Source organism: Stigmatopora argus, chromosome 9 (assembly GCF_051989625.1).
Source record: "Stigmatopora argus isolate UIUO_Sarg chromosome 9, RoL_Sarg_1.0, whole genome shotgun sequence".
Taxonomy (NCBI): domain Eukaryota; kingdom Metazoa; phylum Chordata; class Actinopteri; order Syngnathiformes; family Syngnathidae; genus Stigmatopora; species Stigmatopora argus.
The window spans coordinates 12907945-12929288 of record NC_135395.1 but is presented as its reverse complement, the minus strand read 5'-3'; the positions used below and the strand labels follow the sequence as shown (position 1 = coordinate 12929288).

General features: G+C 39.1%; 2 protein-coding genes and 1 long non-coding RNA gene across 4 annotated transcripts in view; 2 read left to right on the top strand and 1 right to left on the bottom strand.

Moving 5' to 3' along the window:
* Positions 1-6503, top strand: part of LOC144082276 (uncharacterized) — a 45091-nt gene extending 38588 nt beyond the window's left edge. The window contains exons 8-10 of the long non-coding RNA XR_013303217.1: positions 2148-2304; positions 4021-4117; positions 6467-6503. This is a non-coding gene — a long non-coding RNA (uncharacterized LOC144082276). The remainder of the gene's footprint in view (positions 1-2147; positions 2305-4020; positions 4118-6466) is intronic.
* Positions 6504-6565: 62 nt separating this feature from the next.
* ctnna1 (catenin (cadherin-associated protein), alpha 1) overlaps positions 6566-21344 on the top strand; it is a 57982-nt gene continuing 43203 nt past the window's right edge. Inside the window, exons 1-7 of one of the 2 annotated variants that reach the window (XM_077609309.1) lie at positions 6566-6716; positions 8126-8240; positions 8912-9107; positions 11931-12097; positions 12291-12410; positions 12487-12756; positions 13530-13733. In XM_077609309.1, the coding sequence (XP_077465435.1) occupies positions 8136-8240; positions 8912-9107; positions 11931-12097; positions 12291-12410; positions 12487-12756; positions 13530-13733 (1062 nt within the window). In that variant the 5' untranslated portion in view covers positions 6566-6716; positions 8126-8135. The other variant, XM_077609310.1, reaches the window with a different exon arrangement.
* lrrtm2 (leucine rich repeat transmembrane neuronal 2) lies at positions 15712-20818 on the bottom strand. Its single transcript, XM_077610343.1, has 2 exons — positions 20211-20818; positions 15712-19505 (listed from the first exon to the last, which is right to left on the bottom strand). Exons 1-2 carry the CDS (start codon positions 20497-20499, stop codon positions 17863-17865), a joined length of 1932 nt encoding a protein of 643 aa, XP_077466469.1. The 5' UTR covers positions 20500-20818; the 3' UTR covers positions 15712-17862.

Here is a 21344-nt window from a genome sequence, read left to right as displayed (position 1 = left end):
GAAAAATGAAAAATGTAATACTTGTAGCAAGGTGCAAAAACCACGACTTCATTAGTCTAGTGAAAACTTCAATCTGTGGATATTATTGATGATAGAAAGTAACTACATAGCAACATTTACAAAAAGTCCAGTGACGTGTTATGAGTGTGATTCATGTGACTCTTATCATCTGTCTGCTGTGAATTTGAAGTAGTTTTCCATCATGAGACCTGGAAAAGCTGGCAGGGAATGAGCATTCATTCATGCCAACCCTCCAATTCAATGGAATGAACGTCTATGTAGCAGCAGTCTCAGTGGCAGCCAATGAGTTAAAGGTTCTAGTTTATTCATTTCACAAACTGCGGGAGTTGCAGTTATTAAAACCAGTAAGCAAACCAATCATTGGGGTTATCAGGTTTGCTCTTGTCATTAGCAAGGGGTGTGATTAAGAGGATGTTCACTTGGAATTACTGCTGCATGATATTAGTCAATAATGAGCGAGCGAGCTTCAGCATTTTTCATGAAAGTAAATGTGTTGTACACGGGCTGATAATTAAACTGACATCCTCGTACTATTCATCACTTTCGGATCACATAGGCTCAATAAAATCCTTGTGCAGTTTTCCTAAATGCGGATGAGAGCTAGTAATTTCCCCCCATTTGGAAGTCATATCTCTTGAGAAACCAAAATCCTAATCCATGCGCAATTTTTTTTTACTGTTTGTTATCCTGTGATGTAAATATTTTTCTCTGGGACTACTGATTAAATGTGGCAGTAGCATAGTACCTGTCAACTTGTACGTTTTTCCCATATTTTATACGTCTTTTGATTATTTCAAATGGTGTATGCCGTATAACAACTTTTGTACAAGATTTTTTAAGTACATTTTTGTAAAATCGATCTCGTTTTACTCATTTCGGCTCTAATCCGGATCGTCTCGGTCGCATCCCCATTTCACCCGCCCGCCTTTTCACTATATAAGCATAGCAACGTCAGAAACCCGTCCACTTTTGAAGAAAAGTTTCGACTTTAAAGTGGGCCCTATGTGAGTAAATATGTGCCGACTTGTATTTGTACGTTTTTTTTATCGCTTAACAAAGGGAATTGCAATCATTTATAAGGGGAGCAATTGGCCGAGGTTGACAGGTATGCAGTAAGTAGTAAACTCACATATAATGTGGCAAAGTACATTTTATACAATGACTACAACGATAAACAGTGTGAAATTAATATCTCTCAGCATAAATTGGGATTATACGAGTTAAAATGGTCTAAAGTGAGCATTCAAATTGTACAAAAGTCAAATAACTGGCATTTTTATATATCTCTTTTTCCAAACTGCACCAACCTATGTCCTGTCGAATACAACTATTCATATTAAATAGAATTCTATTTTTGAAGCACCCAGGCATACGCACATTTGGCATACTTGGTTCGTGCACATTAGAGTGACTAAAACTGTGACTCATTTATAGCCTCACGTTTAATTTGTGGCTTCCTCCACATAGTTCACATTCCTTTTAGCCCGAATCCCACTTGGAAAGCAAGAAATTAGGACATTAGCTCCTAGGAGAGTTTTGTAATAAAACAAGGTCAGTTGAAGATTTGCTGGTGATTGCAATTTAGTGAATAAGTACTGAGATTTTGTACCAGTTTCAGTTTGCATGCTAGTAAAATATATTTAGAAACATAATGATGCACAACCTTCTCAGGTTACTGTTAAATTTGTTATTTTCACAGTGCAAAAATGACCACAGTGAAACATGAATGGCACTCTTGAGTTTGGGTTTGAAACCTTTTCAGTGTGAGGCAGACATTCTCACCACAAAACTGCTTCAGATTTTCTCAAATTGAATTCTTCTGTAAATAGTACTTATATAAAAGTGTAGGCCAGATTTCAAAAAATACAAAAGGGATGCAGCACTCCGAGACTGGAATTGAAGCCAACAGGTAGAGATAACGGACCGTCAATCATGCTAGCTATTAAAACCGTGGCCTTCATCATTGCGCAGTGAAACATTAATACTGTGCTGTCAACGTATCTGATCTGCTTCCTAGGACAATTTTTTGACTGTTTCGTGTCACTTTACCACCGTAAGAAAGCCTCTGAAAATGAAGAACAATTATTGTTCCTCTAAGTTTATTGATTTCCCTTTCAACCTTTCAGGTATTGCTTTTGACTGACATCTAAATTGCACCATGCACAACACTCATAGATGTCTGAGATGTGATCCGGAAAGAGACTGATGACATCATCAAGCCACTTAATAAACAGCTGTGAATGTGGACATAACGAAAATCATCATGAAGAAAACCTTCCCGCGGTGAGTCATTTCTATTTGTTGACGGGTCTGTAATTTTGTTGGCAGCTGTAATGTTGTGTATTGTCTTTGTCTGCATAACACAAAGTGATGACTCTACGCTGCAAATGTTAATTATAAACTCATCACGTGCCCAAGATGACATCTGATTAGACATTATGTTGCAACGATGAAATATGAATGCAAATAATCGCTGTGGGTCACTAATGGCGTACTGGATTTATTAGCATGATTTTTGTACAGGCAGCTTGATTTGTGGTCTGTATCCAAAATACAGAATACTTTATTTATATTCCCAAATATCGGAAAAAAATTTGTTCTCTCCTCAGGCAATATTCTTATTGATAACATTTTTTGTCACTGTTTTACACATACTTATTCACAATTCACACCCCAACTAAATTATCTTTCTATGTAAAAAAATAAATAATACTATTCAGTGATACCAAAAGAGCGAGTCATTGTCAAACTGCCATAAACTGAAGAACTATGCTTCTTATTTTATGGAATGATTTGCTGTGAATTTTGTTTCTATCTTTAAGGACAACTAATTTAATATAGGCTGGCATTTAGTCGACATCAATGGGGTCTATTTATAAGTCCAGAAAATGAATGTAACTGCTCTACTGGAGCAGATAAAGGAATGAATCTCACAAATAATTTATGAGAGGATATGAATCCATAAAATTAAGTCCTTCCTTGGATCTGGAAAGTAATGAAATGATTTAAACTTAACCTCTCTACAAAAATTAAGATGTCTTCCATAGTTGGAACAGTGACACAAACATTCTCACAGTCTGTAATTTAGCAGGATTGCTTTTTTGAATCTTTTTCCCCCTAATTTCTTCCTTGTCATTTGTGAGGGAAGTACTTGCATTTTGAAATATGGATGTGTCACATGGGCCAAGACTCCTTCATTGACCTTTGGTTTCATTTGAAGAAAAGGACCAAATCTTTGTGGAGACTCCATTGTGGCATGCACAAGTTTAATGCTGTAACCATAACTAGTTGTATGCAATGCCTGAAGTTTTGCCCCAAAAGCAAATATGGCATTATAGTATAGTAGTTTAAAACAAAATATAATGACTGTCAAAATACAAATGACAGAACACAAATTGTAATTGGAATGTGTATTGTATGTGTTTTGGAACTTTCCTTAGTGCTGCATTTTTTTTAGTAAATTGTCTGTCAGTGGTCCAAACTTGTTGCTCATTGGTCAATGAAGGGTCAGGTTTGCAAATTGTACATTCAAATAATAGATTTTTGCTGTGTAAAAGCTCCAAGTGGACACTGCATTCTCATACTCCATCGTCTCTATTCTGCTTCCCTTTGGGATGCAGGCCCACGGCTTTAATCTCTTTGTCCCCTAAAACACACACACACACACACACACACACATACACACTGGGAAGTAAATACAGTTTTGCAACCAGTGTCGCAGTAAAAACAACATTTCCAACCCAAGTCCCAAGACGACACCGTTTAAGCATTGACTATTTAAAGAGGCTACTTTAACATACAGTAGACTCTATGGTTTGGGTACCAATGTGTATGGGCATACGGTACAGTACTTTTTAAATTTGTACCACATTCAATTTTGTTTTTCTAGGCATGCTTATGTGTTGTTGTTTTTTTTTTAAATTAATTGGGATTCAAAGTTGCGGCATGGCGGCTTGAGTGGTTGGCACGTCAGCCTCACAATTCTGATTTCAAATCCAGGTCGGTCCACCTGTGTGGAGTTTGCATGTTCTCCCCGGGCCTGCGTGGGTTTTCTCCAGGTACTCCGGTTTCCTCCCACATATCAAAGACATGCATGGTAAGCTGATTGGATGCTCTAAATTGCCCCTAGGTATGGGTCTGAGTCTGAATGGTTGTCTGTCTGCTTGTGCCCTGCCTCTGGCCCGAAGTCAGCTGGGATAGGCTCCAGCCACCCCCCGTGATCCTTGTGAGGATAATGAATGAATGAATGATTCAAAGTTCAAAGTAGTAGGTGTTATGTTCAGCTTTGCTGTCTGTTGCAGTGCGAGACCTGCTTGTGTTTGATTTTGGGACCCGACTGTCATCCTGTGCAACCTCAACTTTTTGAGCAAGCACTGCAAGATATAATGATGCATAAAAAAGACAACACTGTTTACCCTTGTTTCTGCTGTTTTCACGTCTTTGTGAGACACGTGTTCTCAGCTTCTGAAAGAGGATTTTCCTGAAGCTACTATGAAAATTTGCTTTTCAAAACTGCTACTCAGTTCAAATGAAATCAAATAAAAATGTACATAAATATGTACTTTATTAACCTCAAGATTGAGACAATCACCACCTGATGTTATCAATAATAAAAAAACACACACACACAACTATTCAGCATTTTGGAATTGTTTTGATCTCCCACATCTCGCGCTCATTTGCATGTGCTCAATTATACATGCAGTGTGTGACAAACATGTGCACGTCCTCCTAATTAGAAGGAATTATTTATATCATGCTGTGCTCTCCAACATTTGTTGAATCCAGCAGGTACAAAAAAGGAAGTTCAAGGACACCTCAACTTGTCTGGCAGCTAGCCGTTACTTGGGGCAACATTCATCATTTAAGCATACAATTACACCTGGTCTAATCTCTTGTCATTATAGTCCAATCACTGGATCTTAATGTCACCATGTATTTGGCCCGTTATCAATTTTGCACACATGGTGAGTCATTGTTATGTCCCAGTTTGCAAATAATTACATATTTTAATGAATGATGAACACTGGGGAAAATAATGAATAATTTCATGAATCCATAAACACAAATATTTATACTGTATATTGATTTTATGGACGGGCCAGTGGGGAGTGCTTAGTGTATCGGCCTCATGGTTATGGGCTCGAGGGTTCGATCCCAGGTGGGTCCTCACTGCGTGGAGTTTCTGTTCTCCCCGGGCTGGCGTGGGTTTTCTCAGGTTACTACGATCTTCTCCCACGTCCCAAAATCGTGCATGCTAGGCTAGCTGCTTGAACACTATAAATTGCCCTTAGGTACGAATGTGTGCTTTAATGGTTGTGCCCTGCGATTGGTTGGCCATTAATCCAGGGTGTCCCCTGCCTGGTGCCTATAGTTGGGATAAGCTCCAGCACCCCTCATGACCCTTCTGAAGATAAGTGGTTAGTTTCAACAACAATTGAATGAATTGTTTTCATTCAATCTGACATAATGATTCAAATTAAAATGCAAAACTTTCTTATAGAAGCCACTGGACTACTTGATGAAAATGAAAATAAGGACATTCTGGCTCAAACAATATTCAGGGAATACATTTTAAATGACAGAATCAAACCTCGGAGATTCAATACTCCACTGCTGGAGTTTCTTAAGTGAGAATTACAGGAGATGAAAACAAAAAGGCTGTTCAGCTTGTATTGCTTTGCACAACACATTTGCGTTTTGGCCCCTACTTTGATTGCAAATTGCTGTGCCCGCTCCTTGTTAAGCAATTTTCTGTCTGTCCATATATATGTGATTGAATTGGCGGAATATGCACTACGATAAAAAAGGTGCCAAAACAAAACAGTTTGTGTTTGTGTGTTTGTGTGAGGGGGAGTCATACAGCCTATTTGAGATAGTCTATTTAAAAGTTTCACACTTCATCCATCCACTACAATGCATTCTAGAACACGTTTTTATCTCATGTCCCAGCACTCGCGGTCACATTTGAAACCAAGTGTCTGCATGTGAACTTTTAACTTAATTGAATTTATAAAACTGAAAAAGAAATAATTGTTTTTAATATTTTGAGACTATCAAGACAGTAAACCGAGATGCTGCACAAACCCTATGTTAAATTAAAAATATGAGTAGGGCTAATTCAGTGTGCCCCCCCGCCTCATGCCCATCGGTGGCTCGGATGGGCTCCAGCACCACCCGTGAACCTTGTGAGAAAAATGAATCCATGAGTGAGTAGATTTTTTTAAAGTGATAATTGCACTTTTCAACAGTTTTTATTATTGTCTAATTTTTCTTGGGGGAGAATTTGTATGAAAAAAACAATGAATGAATGAGTGGGCCCATTTTGTTGAGTGAAAGTAGATTTAAAAAAAAAAGTTTTAATTGTACTTGTCAACATTTTTTCTATTATTGTCTCATTTCTTTTTTCAGTTGTTTCAACGTTTTGAACTTGTGTCTGTTTCAGCGTCAACAAATGAACGGAATTGTTGGTTAGTCTGCCGAGAATTGTGGAATCAGTCCTGAATCCATTTATGGACAACGACGCTCCAGCCACGCCCGAAACAAGTCGTCATTTGCGGGCGTGTTTCAGGCTCCCTGCCCGTTTGCCAGGAAGTTCAGGAACTCGGTCACCGCCCAATAACCCCCCCTCCTTCTCGACTATTGTTGAGAAATAACTCTGACACAGCGAAACCGTCGTTATCGAAACTTTCAAGGTAACATTCTGCCTGATCTCTTTGAACTCTTTTAAGTGACCAAAGAAATTTCGAATCGAGATACTTGAAAGAGTGAAAAAGTCTCGCGATCGCCGTGAAAAGGGAGGAAAACTTTAGAAGCGAAGCGTTGTCATTCCTCCATCTTGAAACTTTCCGAGCGAATTGTTATTAGGGAGTTAAATTGCCTCTGAAGTTCCTTTGGTGGTCATCGCGTTTGAGGATCAAACACTGGAATGTGAGTTTTTTTAATTCGATTTAAATGATCCCTAACTTTGCCATTGTTTAACAAACAGTGTACGGAGTAGTTGTGTGGCGTTTGTTTGTCTACTAGCATTAGCTTTAGCAAAGTGACGCCTTGGACGGCTAAATACATTTGCAGGTAAGCTGAATGAGCATATATATATGGCAGATTTAAACTTTTTGACATCTCAAACTACGATCTCGATCGTTTTTGTGTCAAGCCTAGCGATTGCATTTGTTTGTTAACTTTGATTTTTCAAAGGCCACAGTTTCAGTTTAAGCCTAGTGTTTGTTAGCTGACTAGTTTGACCCACCTTGCTATGTTCACTAAATGTAAAAACTTCTTTTTTGTCGATCTTTAGTTTGGCGGTAACATTGCTGGTTGCCGCATTTGGATGTGTTGGATTGTTTATTTGTAAGGTGTTTGATCCACCTGAACGTCTAATTACCATTAGTCGGAAGTAGAAATATGTCAAGTATTTCTCTGCTATATGACAGTGATGGGCAAATAGGGTGGACGTCTAACTCAGTCAATGAAAGCCAATGACTTAAATGCTGTAACACTGTAGGTAGCAAACTAATTTAATAGCTCCTGCAGGAGTTTTGTTTGCAAAATGTGATTTTATTTGCCTGAAAAAGCTCTAAGATCACTTTGACATGTAAAAATATGTATCTATTTGGAATTATACTTGATGGGGGCGAGCAATGTCACTTATTTTCCAATAAATAAAAACAGATGACCCAAGATATGGTTGGTACCCCATAAATCAGAAAAAATGTCCTAATTATTCGGATATTCACATAAAATATTCAATGTTTATTGCAACCTCATTAAACATTTTCCAATAATCACCCCTATGAAACAGCAGTCATTAATCAAACTTTTATTACCCAATGATATCAACTGAGACCTTGCATTAATGTTAAAAGTCCCCTTGAATCATCAGGTTACAGGAACCCTAAAAGTGCAGGTGTGATTGCACATCAATTCAGTCGCAGTCATTAGAATAGGAAAAAGGACATTTTCATAGATGAGTATGTAAGACCTTTGCAATCTTAAATTTTGTTAACCTTCATCCCCTTCCAAAATAATAACCCGCATGACTCTCTCACCCCCTCATGTTTAATTATTTGTTCTTTGATTAAATGTATTTTGGTTTCCATCGTAGACTTGCAGACATGACGAGCATCAACACACCCAACATTAGTTTCAAATGGGACCCAAAGAGTCTGGAGATCAGGACTCTTGCAGTGGAGAGGCTGCTGGAGCCCTTGGTCACGCAGGTAATAACAGCATATGTTTGCTTCTTGTTGTTTATCATTCAAAGGAAAAAGTCAAGTGGTTAAATATTCTGAATGAATTTCTAAATTCGTATACCGGACTGCAATATTCTCATAGGAGACATGCATTCCTCTGCCCTTCAGAATAAAAAGTTTTCGTTTTTCAAAACGTGTCTACCTCTAACATAGTGATCATTATAGCCCAGAGAGTTGTCAATTAGTCCTTAAAGGTGCTGAAGTGGGTGCAGTTTTTTGCCCACCTTTTCACCAATCCACTATCCTACAAAATTAATCTGTGGATTGCAGCCAGATGCTGGTTTTTCAGAAAAAAAACCTAATTGGTGAATCTGTCTGTGCTGTATCAGTTATAACACAAACCAGGGTCCACCGTGACCTTTTCTGGAATAATTGCACGGTTCACAAAAATTGCACTTGGATACTAACCAACCATTCTTTTTGGCACACAGTTGTTCGAACAATTACAAACTAATCTGGCCTGAAAAAATCCAAGGTGTTGCTTTGCCTTCTACCTTACTACCTTTGTGGTCCTGCTGCCGCCGTATACAAATAGAGTGGTCAATGCTAATGACTTGAGATTAACCCCTAGTTCACATATTTTTGTGTCATCATATATTATGAGTTTTCATGCATGACTTATTGTTTTCTCACCATAGGTCACAACTCTGGTCAACTCAAGTAACAAAGGCCCTTCTAACAAGAAGAAGGGACGTTCAAAGAAGGCACATGTCCTGGCAGCTTCAGTGGAGACTGCCACTCAGAACTTTCTGGATAAAGGAGAGAAGATTGCAAAGGAGAGTCAGTTTCTTAAGGATGAACTGACTGCTGCAGTAGAGGATGTACGCAAACAAGGTATGTTGGAAATATTTTTGGACAGTTTATTCTCTTGTCAAGTTTACTTTCAGCTGTATATTCAATCAATCATAAACCGTACCTTCATAAAGACTAATAAACTGCCAGGGGCTTTTGCTAATAGGGTTGTTGAGAATTTACGCACTTAACATTCAGGAACTTTTGTGAAAAAGAGGATATGAATCAATTTTGCAGGAATCCGGCGGTTACTACGTCAATAGTGTTTTAGTTGGGCAGGGATATTTTTTTCTGTGGCAACTGTGGTTTATGTGCAGATGTTTCGCAATCCTGTAGTATGAACTTTGAGATTGAAATCACATCACCCAAGTTTTCTTTACTGTTTGTTAGTCAGAGTGAAGAAAGGCGGACACTACCTCATTTGACACTTTTTTTTTTGTTTTGCACAATTTGATAGGAGTTTGATGTTGCTCTTGAATTTATTTGATTTGAATGGCTCCATTTTATGAATGAGAGCTGTATGGTGAAACGTGACTTAAATAACTTCATTACAAGTAGCAGTTTGGCTGATAAATAATTCTCAAGGATACATAATCTTTTACCCTCTGCAAGAAGGGCAAATCATTGTCACTCATTGTCAGTTAGGAAGTGTGTAGGCATCAACGTCTAGCTCTTACTGTCTTATTTTTTTGTCACATTAAACAAAAAAAACAATGCTACCTATTAGTCAGATGCCCACTGGACCTATCTGCTAAGCGAAATAAAATTGGACACCCATTTGCTGAAAAGAGAGCTCGCAGTGCACATAATTTTTAGTGAGTTTTCTGCCTCACGAGGCTTTGAGAAGAATATCTAACGTTATTTTTCAACTCATGCAAAGCTTATCATACGCGCACCACTTTCTCTTCTGTGCCTCGAGGAGAAATTCAGGGAGCCACTAATAAGCTAAAACATGCAACAGCATGTTATCTTTTCTGTTTAGAATGCAACGGATAATGAAAATGAGCAAATCTTATTGGTGATGTTTTTTTTGGGGTGATTTAAATTTTGCCTTTTTATGCCGGATTTCTTTTTCAGTTGTGTACTTACTACAAATTTTGAATTATCTTAAGTGAACGAGACAGTCTTGTTATAAAACGTTCCAGTTAGTTCCAATTTATGTGAGCATGTGCTCTGGTAATGGGTTAGCTATTTTTGCATATTGTGACTTGAATACAACAGTTAATCTCCATTGGAGGTGACAGTTGTGTTATTGTCTTTGTTCCCTCCAGATGCCCAGCAAGTTAAATGTGCCCCTGTTTTAGCAATGCTCTCAATACTTTGGAAGTCGCTGACATGTGGTTAGTTAGCCTGTGTGACACCCACTTTGCAGTGTTGTTACTGTAGTTGGAGTTAGCTGTCACGGGGCTGGAATGTGAACGCTGCGCTTGTGCCTTGTGCAGGTTGTCAGCTAGGCTATGCTGCTCAGTGGAGCGTGACTGGACTGATAATGTAACCATTGAAAAGCCAACATCCCCTCCATCCCCTGGATTCATGTAACCTTTTCCACCCAGCTGTGACCTGCCAGCTGTTAGAATGAGCTGAAACTTTGATGACTTCATCAAGAAATGCTGCACACATGTTAGATGCGTGTCTCTCAAGGTCTATTTGTTGTATTCCTGGTATTTCAAGTTTAAATGGGAATTTATTTCATCTACTAGATTTACCCTAATTTCTGGACCATGAGATCTGCTCTGTAGTTGAATTGTCAGCCGAATTATGTTTTTATTTCATCCAAAACCTTATTGTTTATAGTGTTAAAAAAATAAAAGCTCCTATTCCCCCATAGTGTTTTGTACCAAATAATAACCACACCTAATACTTAAAGAACTAAACTAAAGCATAATTTTAGTGTCTTGTTATATCCTAATTCACACACAAAAGCCTTAGCCACATTTGTAGACAAAAAGAAAAAAAAACAGTCATATGTAGCAAAATATTTAGCATCATGTTAGAAATTATGGTGACTTGTATTGAGTTTTTTCCCCCTATCTCATTTCTTGTCTAGTGTGGTCAAGACTTTATTAAAATTGCTTTAATTTTTTTAGTTTCACCTCCAAAAGGCACTCCAATCAAAATATTTCTGTATATGAAAAATACTTTTGAATTTGCATCTTTCTCTATGAATGTAATCTATTGACAGATGAACTGGTGTTCATAATGTGAGCAGACAAAGTCAATATGTGCTCAGTCAACCGTATAGGCCAAAGTAGGACAAGTTGTGGTGCTGGGCAAACAAGATTGAAAGCCTTTTGTTGGGCTTTTTAAACATTACCAAAAATATTCCAAGACATAACCTCTCTCCATGTTGTCCATTTTATTCAAACACATGATAATAAGATGCAAAATGGGATGATACATACAATGTCAAAAGGATAAGAGAAACGTGTCTCTCTAACCTTGCATGTAAAATGTTGATGCACAGATTTTTTTTAAAAACAAATTTACTTGACGATGTAGGCTTTCTGGTGGTGTAGAGGTTCACTCACCTGATTTTGGTGCGGGCAGGCGCGGGCTCAATTCCTGCTGGTGGCGGTATAATTGGGAGTGCGGATGGTCGTTTGTCTCTCTGTGTCCCCTGCGACTGACTGGCGACCAGTCTGTGGTGTAGTGTGCCTTTCGCCCGACGACAGCTGGTTAGGCTCCAGCAACCCCCGCGGCCCTTTTGAGGATGGGTGGTATGGAAGATAAATGAATCAAGGAATTCTATTACCGCCTCAATAATGTGTGGTGATCTATAAATGTCATGCATACGGTTTCCAATTTCCAAGGCAACTTTAGTTGAAATATTACAAAAGTAGACTCACATTTCTATTTCATTTTCAGGTGATTCAATGAGGCAAGCTTCTGGAGAATTTGCTGAAGATCCCTGCTCTTCTGTAAAGAGGGGAAATATGGTTCGAGCTGCGAGAGCTCTCCTGTCGGCAGTCACTCATCTCTTGGTTCTGGCTGACATGTCGGATGTCTACAAGCTTTTGGTCCAGCTTAAACTGGTGAGAGAGACTCTTTTGTTTTCTGTTTTGCGTTTGACAAGTAATGAACCATTGAAGGTGTAAGGGCAGGTGCATCGGCCACCCAAATATATGCGAACAAGCTCCCTATTAATTCTAAAAACAGCTTATTGACATAGTAAAAATACAGTAAGAAAAGTTTCTCTTTTTAAAACGTCATTATTGTTAATCTCAGGTGGAGGACAGCCTTGTGAAAGTGCGTAATGCAGGGACAGAACAGGAGTTGGGGATCCAGTACAAGGCCTTGAAGCCAGAGGTGGACAAGCTGAATATCATGGCAGCCAAAAGACAACAGGTACAGTACAGTTGGAAATGTATAGTTTATCTCTCTTTTTTTTTTTCTTGAAATTGGGTCTCATAAATTCACTTAGGAGTTAAAGGATTCCCAGCACAAGGACCAAATGGCTGCTGCTCGCGGTGTTCTTCAGAAGAACATTCCCATGCTGTACACGGCATCTCGTGCATGCCTGCAGCACCCCGACGTGGCTGCCTACAAGGCCAATCGTGACCTCATCTACAAGCAGCTGCAGCATGCAGTTTCGGGCATCTCCAATGCCGCTCAGGCCACTGCCACCGAAGACTCTGCTCTCAATCAGCCGGCTGGTGGTGGAGAGCTAGCATATGCCCTCAACAATTTTGATGTAAGTACAAGTGATTATAGAATGATTGTCTATTACTTTATGATGTTTACGGAGAGGAAAATGCTTAAAATATAAAATCCCATGGGTTGCTTGTTAAAATATTCAGAACAGCCGACGGTCTTTTACCTAAAGCAATCTATTGGCTAATCTTCAGGAATGCAATTTAACTTGTCATTTACATGCACTTTTAAGCTCCTTTCTGCAATTAAAGACTGTCTTTTATCAAGTAAATAAATATACAACTGGACATGAGTGTGGAGCTGAAGTTTGTCAATACCATAAACATTGACAGCAGACATAATATAAAAAAACTGGGTGAAAAAATTTATTGCTCGCTGTCAAATTATAGGGACCAAATGCCAGCTTTTAGGGCAGTTTGTAGCTCTGAATATTTTTAATTGATAGTGTGTTTGTAAACTTGTGTGTGTGTGTATACATACAGAGTAAGACAAGTTAGTCTGGGCCCCATGTTTTAGTGGCCAGGATTAGAATTCAGTTTCATATCTTGTTTCTCGCTCTGTGATTTGTTAAATGATTGTTATGGATGTGCAGGGTAAAATTAATAGATGAGTCATCACAACCTTTGCAAGCATTGCAACCCCATTTTTTTCCTCTGTTGTCCTGGCAATATTGAAGCTAAGACAGAGGAGGTCGCATTGGATGGAATGCATGGGGTTTGATGTGACTGTTATTGTGGGTGACTAATGAAGTACAATTGTGACAGCTTAATAAGGCGCAATGGCATTTTTTTCATGCTTTTTGTTTCCCCTCAGAAACAAATCATTGTGGACCCCCTGGCATTTAGTGAGGAACGCTTTCGGCCATCCTTGGAAGAACGTCTTGAAAGCATCATTAGTGGTGCTGCCCTCATGGCTGACTCCTCCTGCACAAGGGATGACCGCAGAGAGCGAATTGTGGCTGAATGCAATTCAGTGCGCCAAGCTCTTCAGGATCTGCTATCTGAGTACATGGGCAATGTAAGTGCACTTTTTTCACCTATTTATTAAAAAAAAATTGGGTTCTAAAATTATCAATACACTGCCAGCATTATTAACTTTGTCATTTGGTGTAATGACGATGTTTTTTTTTTTTGTTCAAATTTAAAATCTGCAGGGTTTGATCATTGGTTTCAATAATTCTTGAAAGGTATAGCTCTTGTAAAACTGGCAGATCTGAAGTAATCGTTTTCCTGTTGAAAAGCAATTGGCCATTCATCTACCTACCTACGTACTTTGCGATTCGTACCAAACCACTCAACTTAACTCAGAAGCAACGATCATGCAATACATTTGGGTTTTAAGTGCACTAGAATCGGCAGCTGGGCCCCTCCTAGTCCCCACTTGGTGCCCTAACCCTTTAACTGGTATGAGAAACTTTACAAGCAGGCACTTTGCCATCCATAATCGAATGAAGTGAATAGAAGTATCTCTATTTGAACGCCTGGTTTCCGCTGCAATAATGTGCAGTTCAATTTAGCATGCCACATATCACTTTTTCCCCATGACTGGTGGCTGGAGGTACTCTTTAACATGAGGCCCCGCTAGATCCATCAGGAATCATTTCACAGCTGAAAGAAGTCTCTTTGCTTTATGGATCCATGAAGCAAATACTGTTTGGTGTGAAATGGTGCCTTTAAATGGTGTCACCCCTGGTTTTTTTATTTAATAAATGTTCGTGTCAGCACACATTGGAACATAGATGACATGTGGGCAAGAGTGTGAAAAATGTCCAGTTGTGATGTATTGGACAACTTACACACAGTATTTTTTCCCCATGCTTATTTTTCTTCATTTTCCTAACCGAGAAATTGTGGTTTATAACTTGCATTTGGCTACTAATAGGTTCTGATCCGTCCTAGTTGGCCTTCTTTAGGTGGCAGAATCTCATGGTCATGGCACCTGATTTTAGGGTACACTCCTCAGGATGTGTCTAGCTATTCTGTCCCAAATTTCTTCATTTGTGTTGGTTTCAGAGAAGAACGTTTCTTTATGGTATGTGATGTATCCAACATGGCCACAAATGGAGAGAGGTGATGTTGTCTCTTGAAGTGCCACTTAACTATGACCTCAATTGTGACAATGTCATACCAATTTGGAAGGGAATATGTGGAGTGTACACACTTCTGCCACTTTATTTTAAGTAAAATATGCATCTCTAGCTCTGTATGTTGGGATTTTGCGAGAGTGAGGGCTGGTTAAAAACCTATCAGTTACAGAAAGGGTACAGTATGTTAAAATGGATCAGAGAATACATCAGATAAACTTGCCATTGCTTGTGGTGTCATTCAAGTGTCTATATTGGGGCCCACATTTTCTATATGCTTAATGCATTTATTAATTCCTTTCCACTCCTAAAATTTATACTCTGCAAATGACATATATAAAAATCTAACTTTCAACAGGAGTATTAGTTATAGTGAGCTTTTATGCTTGTTGAGTATGTTCTTAATACTTGCATGCAACTACCCGTGTCTTTTGTTGAAACATAGTGTAAAATAGAATTGCAGTATTTGAAATTTATTACAAACCCATTACATTCATAATTACAGTAATTTTAATATTTTAGGAAATGACGCACCAATAGTTAAAAAAAATGTCCTCTTTCCTTAAACAGCTAATGGGGTCATATATCTTAATCAGATGATAAATATATGAACACTAAATTGCCCCTAGGTATGAGTGTGAGCATTAATGATTGTCTGCCTCATGGTGCCCTGCGATTGGCTGGCCACCAATTCAGGGTGTCCCCCGCATGGTGCCCGAAGTCAGCTATGATAGGCTCCAACACTCCGCGCAACCCTCGTGAGGATAAGCGGTTCAGAAAATGAATGACTGAATTTCCTGTAAAAACCTGTCCATTATATCTCCCTTCAGTCCACTGTATATATTTTTCAGTTTTTAAAATGACTGTCTTTCTTTGGATAATAGCTAAATGAACTTAAAATTTGAGCATTCATCAAGTACACTGTTAGTTTATTCATTTAAAAAAATCCTGTATTCTTGAAGGATACCTTTTTTAATGATTGGCACATCCTATGCACTATACAGATATGAAATTTTACATTTACAATAAAAAAAAGAGATGCAAAGCATTCATTTTGCACAAAGATACTGGGAATGAGAGGATGGGATGTCTTTGCTCGTTTTTTTTTCCGTTTATTTTTTTCTGGCAGAATAGGGAGCTAGAGGATGACAACGAAACAAAAACAATTTACAAAGAGCCAAAGTGCAGAGGATGCATATTTCTACAAATGTTGTGGCTTTTGGTACAACCATAGCTTTTAACAGTGAGTTGATCAAACCTTATTGGAATGCCTAAATATCCTCGCTTTTTGTTGTACCTTAAATGAATTTCTGTCTCCTGGATGGCACTTTCAAACATGCAAGACGGGTAAAAGATTTTTTGTAATACCAGTGCGTAGCTGAAAGAAAAGCAGAAACAACAGGACCTGCTTAATTTTGGAACTCATTTCTCCATTGCACTTGAATAAAACAATTTTTGGTGTATAAAAACACTCAAAATTTATCGTCAACATCTCATGACAATATGCTTTCACACTGACACAAACATGTATTTGGATATGAAACCAAAATTTAGTTGGCACAGAGCCGAAAATGCTACCACTGGGTTTCTCTGGTCTAACTTGGGTAAAGTGAACCATTGATCTGTCAGTGGTGTTGAAACATTTTCCCAAGTTTAAACAGGAAAGCCAATTGTAAAATTTTCAATGAAAAACCAAGTATGTTGACATTTAGTATTCAATGTTTATTTAAAGATCAGAAATGTTCACATTAGTTAAATTAAACAAATACTCAAGAGTTTTTACCTTTCATGCTCAGCATGATACCTTCTGTGACGCCCGCCATCACCCTGCCCCCCACAACCAAAGTGAGCACAAAGTGCAGAGCTGCGGCAGCAGCCTTAGTCTGATGCTAATGCACATCCTCTCCCTCCTGCATACAAATGTCTCCTGACCCAAGCTTTCTGTTTGCTTATCACTTGATCTCCGTTTGTTTTCAGGGTATTGACCACAGATTTAGACTGAAAACACAGTAACTGTCATTGTGTAGATGTGTGTACATTGGTTATCTCTGAATAGAAAGTTTTTTTTTGTTTTTTTTTTAATCAAAAGAATCTCATTCGTTTGTGTCATAGGCATGGAGTCTAATACGAACTTATTTGTGTCTGAACAAGCCAAATGTTGCTGGATCACTGGGGTGGATAACAGAATATTTGATTCTTTTGCCTTGCCCTAATTGGTTTAATCTTGGGGCTGTCAGTCCTGATTAGTGTGTTAGCAGTTAGGCGCCTCGGGAACTGAGAAAGGTTTGATATTCACAATAAAATAGTCCCTCATCTGCTATGTGCGCTATTTAGTAAGTAGCCTATCCTTGACTCCATCGACCAATGCAACAACAAGATAGCATTTTCAAGATTGCATCAGCAACCATTGTCAGAATCAAATGAAATAATTTAATTGTATTCTTACATTGACAGCATTAACTTTTTGTGTTGATATATAGCTCTACTTAGAGGTGTACTTCAGCGTTTCTACAAACATGAAACGCTTAGAAATGGGCTAATCTTTTGAATAGATTCCCCTCTGGATTTTTTTTACATGTCTTTTATCCCCGAATATACATTTATCCAATTTATTGTTTTAAATGAGTGTTGACTGCCTTGTTCATAGTGCCTGTGGGATGGTTAAGAACTCATTTGGAATTCCCTTAAATGAAGGACACAATGTTTCCACTTGATGTAGTTTGCAAAGGGTCATTTGACTGTTTGCTTTGTGCTGAGAAAAATTGACAAGGTGGAGACAGATCTCACATTTGACGTGTTTGGTTAAAATGATTGCCCCTGCCTTGTACAACTTCCATTCATAGAAAAATAAATGTATGCCTATGTTCTACGTCACCCTAATACTCTCATATGTCATTGGATCAATAAGCAGTTGTCATATATATATATTTTAAATCCCAGAAAGTAGAAATTCCTTTTTAATTATTATTTTTTTAAACATGATCTGGAAAACGAATTCAAAAAGCAAACCCTGTTTCATCAAATGGTCAGATGGCAAAATGTACGCCATAGAAATAAATTAGTTTACACTTCACACTCTTTGTAAGGCAGTTGCTGACACTTGCACTGCCCATATCCGTTAATGATCACAAGTGCGCCTTCTTCATGGCTGGGCTCGTACTCATTATAGGGCACCTGTGTAGCTAAATCTGCCATAGGCTGCCGCTGCTGGGTCCTCATCTGTCTGCGGTTCTGAATAGCGGAACAGTGGCGTATTCGGCGCAGGGTCGGAGGGCAGCACTTCCGTGAGATATATACAACAAAAATGATGAAAAAGAATGAAAACAGAAGAGCCATAGTCCCCATAATAACCCTATGAGTCATTACAGTGTTGTCCATGATAGAGAAGTCATCTGTCACTGCTGCCTCTTCCATTGCAGTGGTGGGTGGTTGAAATATGATAGGTGTTTGTGTTGTGGTTATTGTGGTTGTTAGTGTGGTAAAGCTCCCAAAATCCTCTGCGTAGTCCTGTGTCGGGGTTGGCTGCATAATTCCAAAAAAAAAGCTTGTCATCTCTGCAGCTGTGGTAGCGTCTGTGGTTGTGTAAGTGGTCTGTACAACTGGTGCTGAGAAATTCTGGCAAAGTTGGAAGCCATATACGGCATCAAGAATTTCTTCACCTTGGGCATATTCAGGGCTATGGCAGAGAATCGAATGTTCCCACCTTCCCTTGAAGCTGCTTAGCCAAGTGGCTAGAGAGCAAATCCTTTTGGTACATTCCCAGAGGTTACTAGACAATCCAATAGTACTTAGAGATTGCCACATATCCATGACTTGGACATCCAGGCTACTTAACTTGTTGTTATCCAACAATAATATTTTCAGGTTTGGCAGCGTTTGAAAGACGTCCGGTGTCAAGACACGTATTTCATTTCCAGTAAGGTCCAGCTTCTCTAAAGTAGTCCAGGTCCACTCCATGCCACAAGTTATGTTGTTGATCTTATTCCACTGCAGATAGAGAAATTGAAGACCAACAAGGCGTGGGAAATGGGCCAGGTTGATCTTTGTTAACTGATTGTGCTCCAAATGGAGCTCTTTGAGTTTAATGAGCCCGGCAAAACCATTTCGTGCTAGACTCCGGAGACGGTTACTGCTCAGGCCAAGGTATTCCAGGCTCCGACAGTCCCAGAATGCACGGACAGGTGTTGTACGAAGTAAATTGGACCGTAGGTGGAGTATTTGGAGCTTTCTTAATCCATGGAACAGTTCTGGTTCCAGTGCTGTCATCTGATTGAAAGACAGGTCCAAAATTTGCAGATTGATGAGGTGAATGAAGGTTGTATTTGGCAACTTGGTGATACGATTGGAGCTCAGATTGAGGTCCTTCAACTTGTAGAGCCCTTGGAAGGCATCTTCTTGAACTGTTGTGATCTGGTTGTGGTCTAGATGTAACCAGGTGAGCTGACTAAAGCCGTAGAATTGATCAGGGCTCAGTTCAGTGATGCTGTTGTGCCGTAAAGAAAGCCCCAGGGCACCTTTGTCCACACCATCTGGAGGTGCCTGTAGTCCTTGGGTGTCGCAGTAGAACTGCAGGTCCTCACAGCGGCATTTTTGAGGGCAGGTTGTACATGATGCAGAGGGCAGCAGGCACACAAGGAGCATGCTGATCATATACAGACACAGAGCCGTCGGTGCAGGACCCACCAATGGCCACCTTGAATGAAAACCTGAATAGATAGATTTGAAGATAAGAAAATGAGCATCGTGCATAGGGGGGGGGGGGGGGGGGGGGGTGGGGGGGTTGGGGTAATTTGACTTAATGCAGAGAATTCAGCAGTTTGTTTCCATTACCGTTCTGAAAACCCATTTCAACTTTTTTTGGGTCACAATTTTTTTGCTAAACTTTTTGCAGCATTCTTTGATTTTACCATAGGGATTTGACCATTATGATTTTATGATGATTGAAAAACTAAGAATCATTTATATATTTAGATTTTTAGGTACATCATAGGTAACATAGCTGTATAAATATGCTACCACCCTAGTTATCCCTTAATGCAGATATTATGTTTGAGAGGCTGTTGTTACCCTGTTTTTCATCAATCAATAAATCGATGCATTTAGAATCATCTGGTACAATCAAGTAAAATACAATACCTCTGTAACATCTAATAAATGAATCACTCCCCAATATTTATTTGCATGACAAATTTTGTCAAAAGACCAACCTTTCTTCATGAAAGCAGCACATCCCTTGGTGCAGTTCTATTAGAAGGTTGTTCCAACCAATACGTTGATGACTGTGTGCGCGTTTGTCGGTGGATACGGAAAGAGTGCAAGGATTGTGCTGAAGATATGTCAGTTTTTGGATAGTTTACCTTTGTCTTCCCTGTTCTTATGAAGAGCTTTTATATAAAAAGAGGCAAACTTACCCATTCTTTTGCGCACATCGGAATCCGCATTCAACTGTCCTTCTCTGCCGCAGACTTTGTGAGCATTCTCATGGAAGAAAAATCCAAAGGGAATGAACCTTTTTGGAAAAGCACAAAATGAACCAGTCTCTTTTGAAATGAAGCAATACTGATCCCACGAAAAGGAGAGAAAATATAAATTTCCATGTCCCAAGATGTTTATTCCAGTTTTTCTTTGCTGTCCCATAAAATCCAATATAGCTTCTAATTGACTTCTTTCCAACAATTCCTTTCTATAGCTCATATACATATGTATATATTTACATATGTATATATTTTTTCAAGTTGAGCAGTCCCTGTGATTCCAGAAAAGGTTTTCCCTTTTAGTCCTTTACCCTTTCTTCAGCCTTTTAATCAAAGATCAAGCCTTTTCCCATTCATGACTTAAGTCTGCAACCCTTAACTTGTTGATGGCATCCAAAGATTTTGCTCCTGACGCCGCCAAAGTCCCAACATTGCATCCGCAGAGCTGTGAGCAGAGCTCTCATCTGCTTGCTGAGACGCAAGGAGAGAGGGGAAAAAATCGCCGAGCAGGGATCCGGGGATATTATTCTGTGCTTTCTGTTGCAGCCACTCACTGCTACAGAGTGGTGGCAGCCTGGCGTCGACCATCACTACTCGTTCTCTCTCTCTTTTTCTCTCCCACTCGCACAGCTACTCTCTCTTTTGATTGCGCTTGCGTTCGCTCTCTCACTGGCTCAGTCACTTGCTCCCTGCCTCATACCACTGCTTGAGTGCCTTCAGTTCTCCCTTCCACTCCTTCAGCCTCCCACTGACTTGTCATGAACAGAATATTGATCTTTTGAATGTGTGATGACCTGCTATTCAAACGACTCACACCTGAAAAATTCTCATGTTTGTTACTTATGAACACCGTTTGGACACTCGTGATAAATCTCAATATTTTCTCTTATAAATCATTGGTTGTATGTATCCTTCATGTCAGTTGAATATGTCTAATAGTAGCTAAACAGCAAAATTTGATATGTGAAAAAAGTTGACTGGAGTTACGGCACGTGTGCAATATTTTGACAAAACCAGCAGGTTTTTTGCTTTTAATACCTAGTCATTTAAAAAAAAAAATGCTAGGCTAGT

Coding starts and splice junctions, on each gene's coding strand:
- lrrtm2 (XM_077610343.1), bottom strand. CDS start 20,499: ATGTATATGAGCTATAGAAAGGAATTGTTGGAAAGAAGTCAATTAGAA. Junction 19,506..20,210: donor CGATGTGCGCAAAAGAATGG/GTAAGTTTGCCT, acceptor CTATCTATTCAG/GTTTTCATTCAAGGTGGCCA.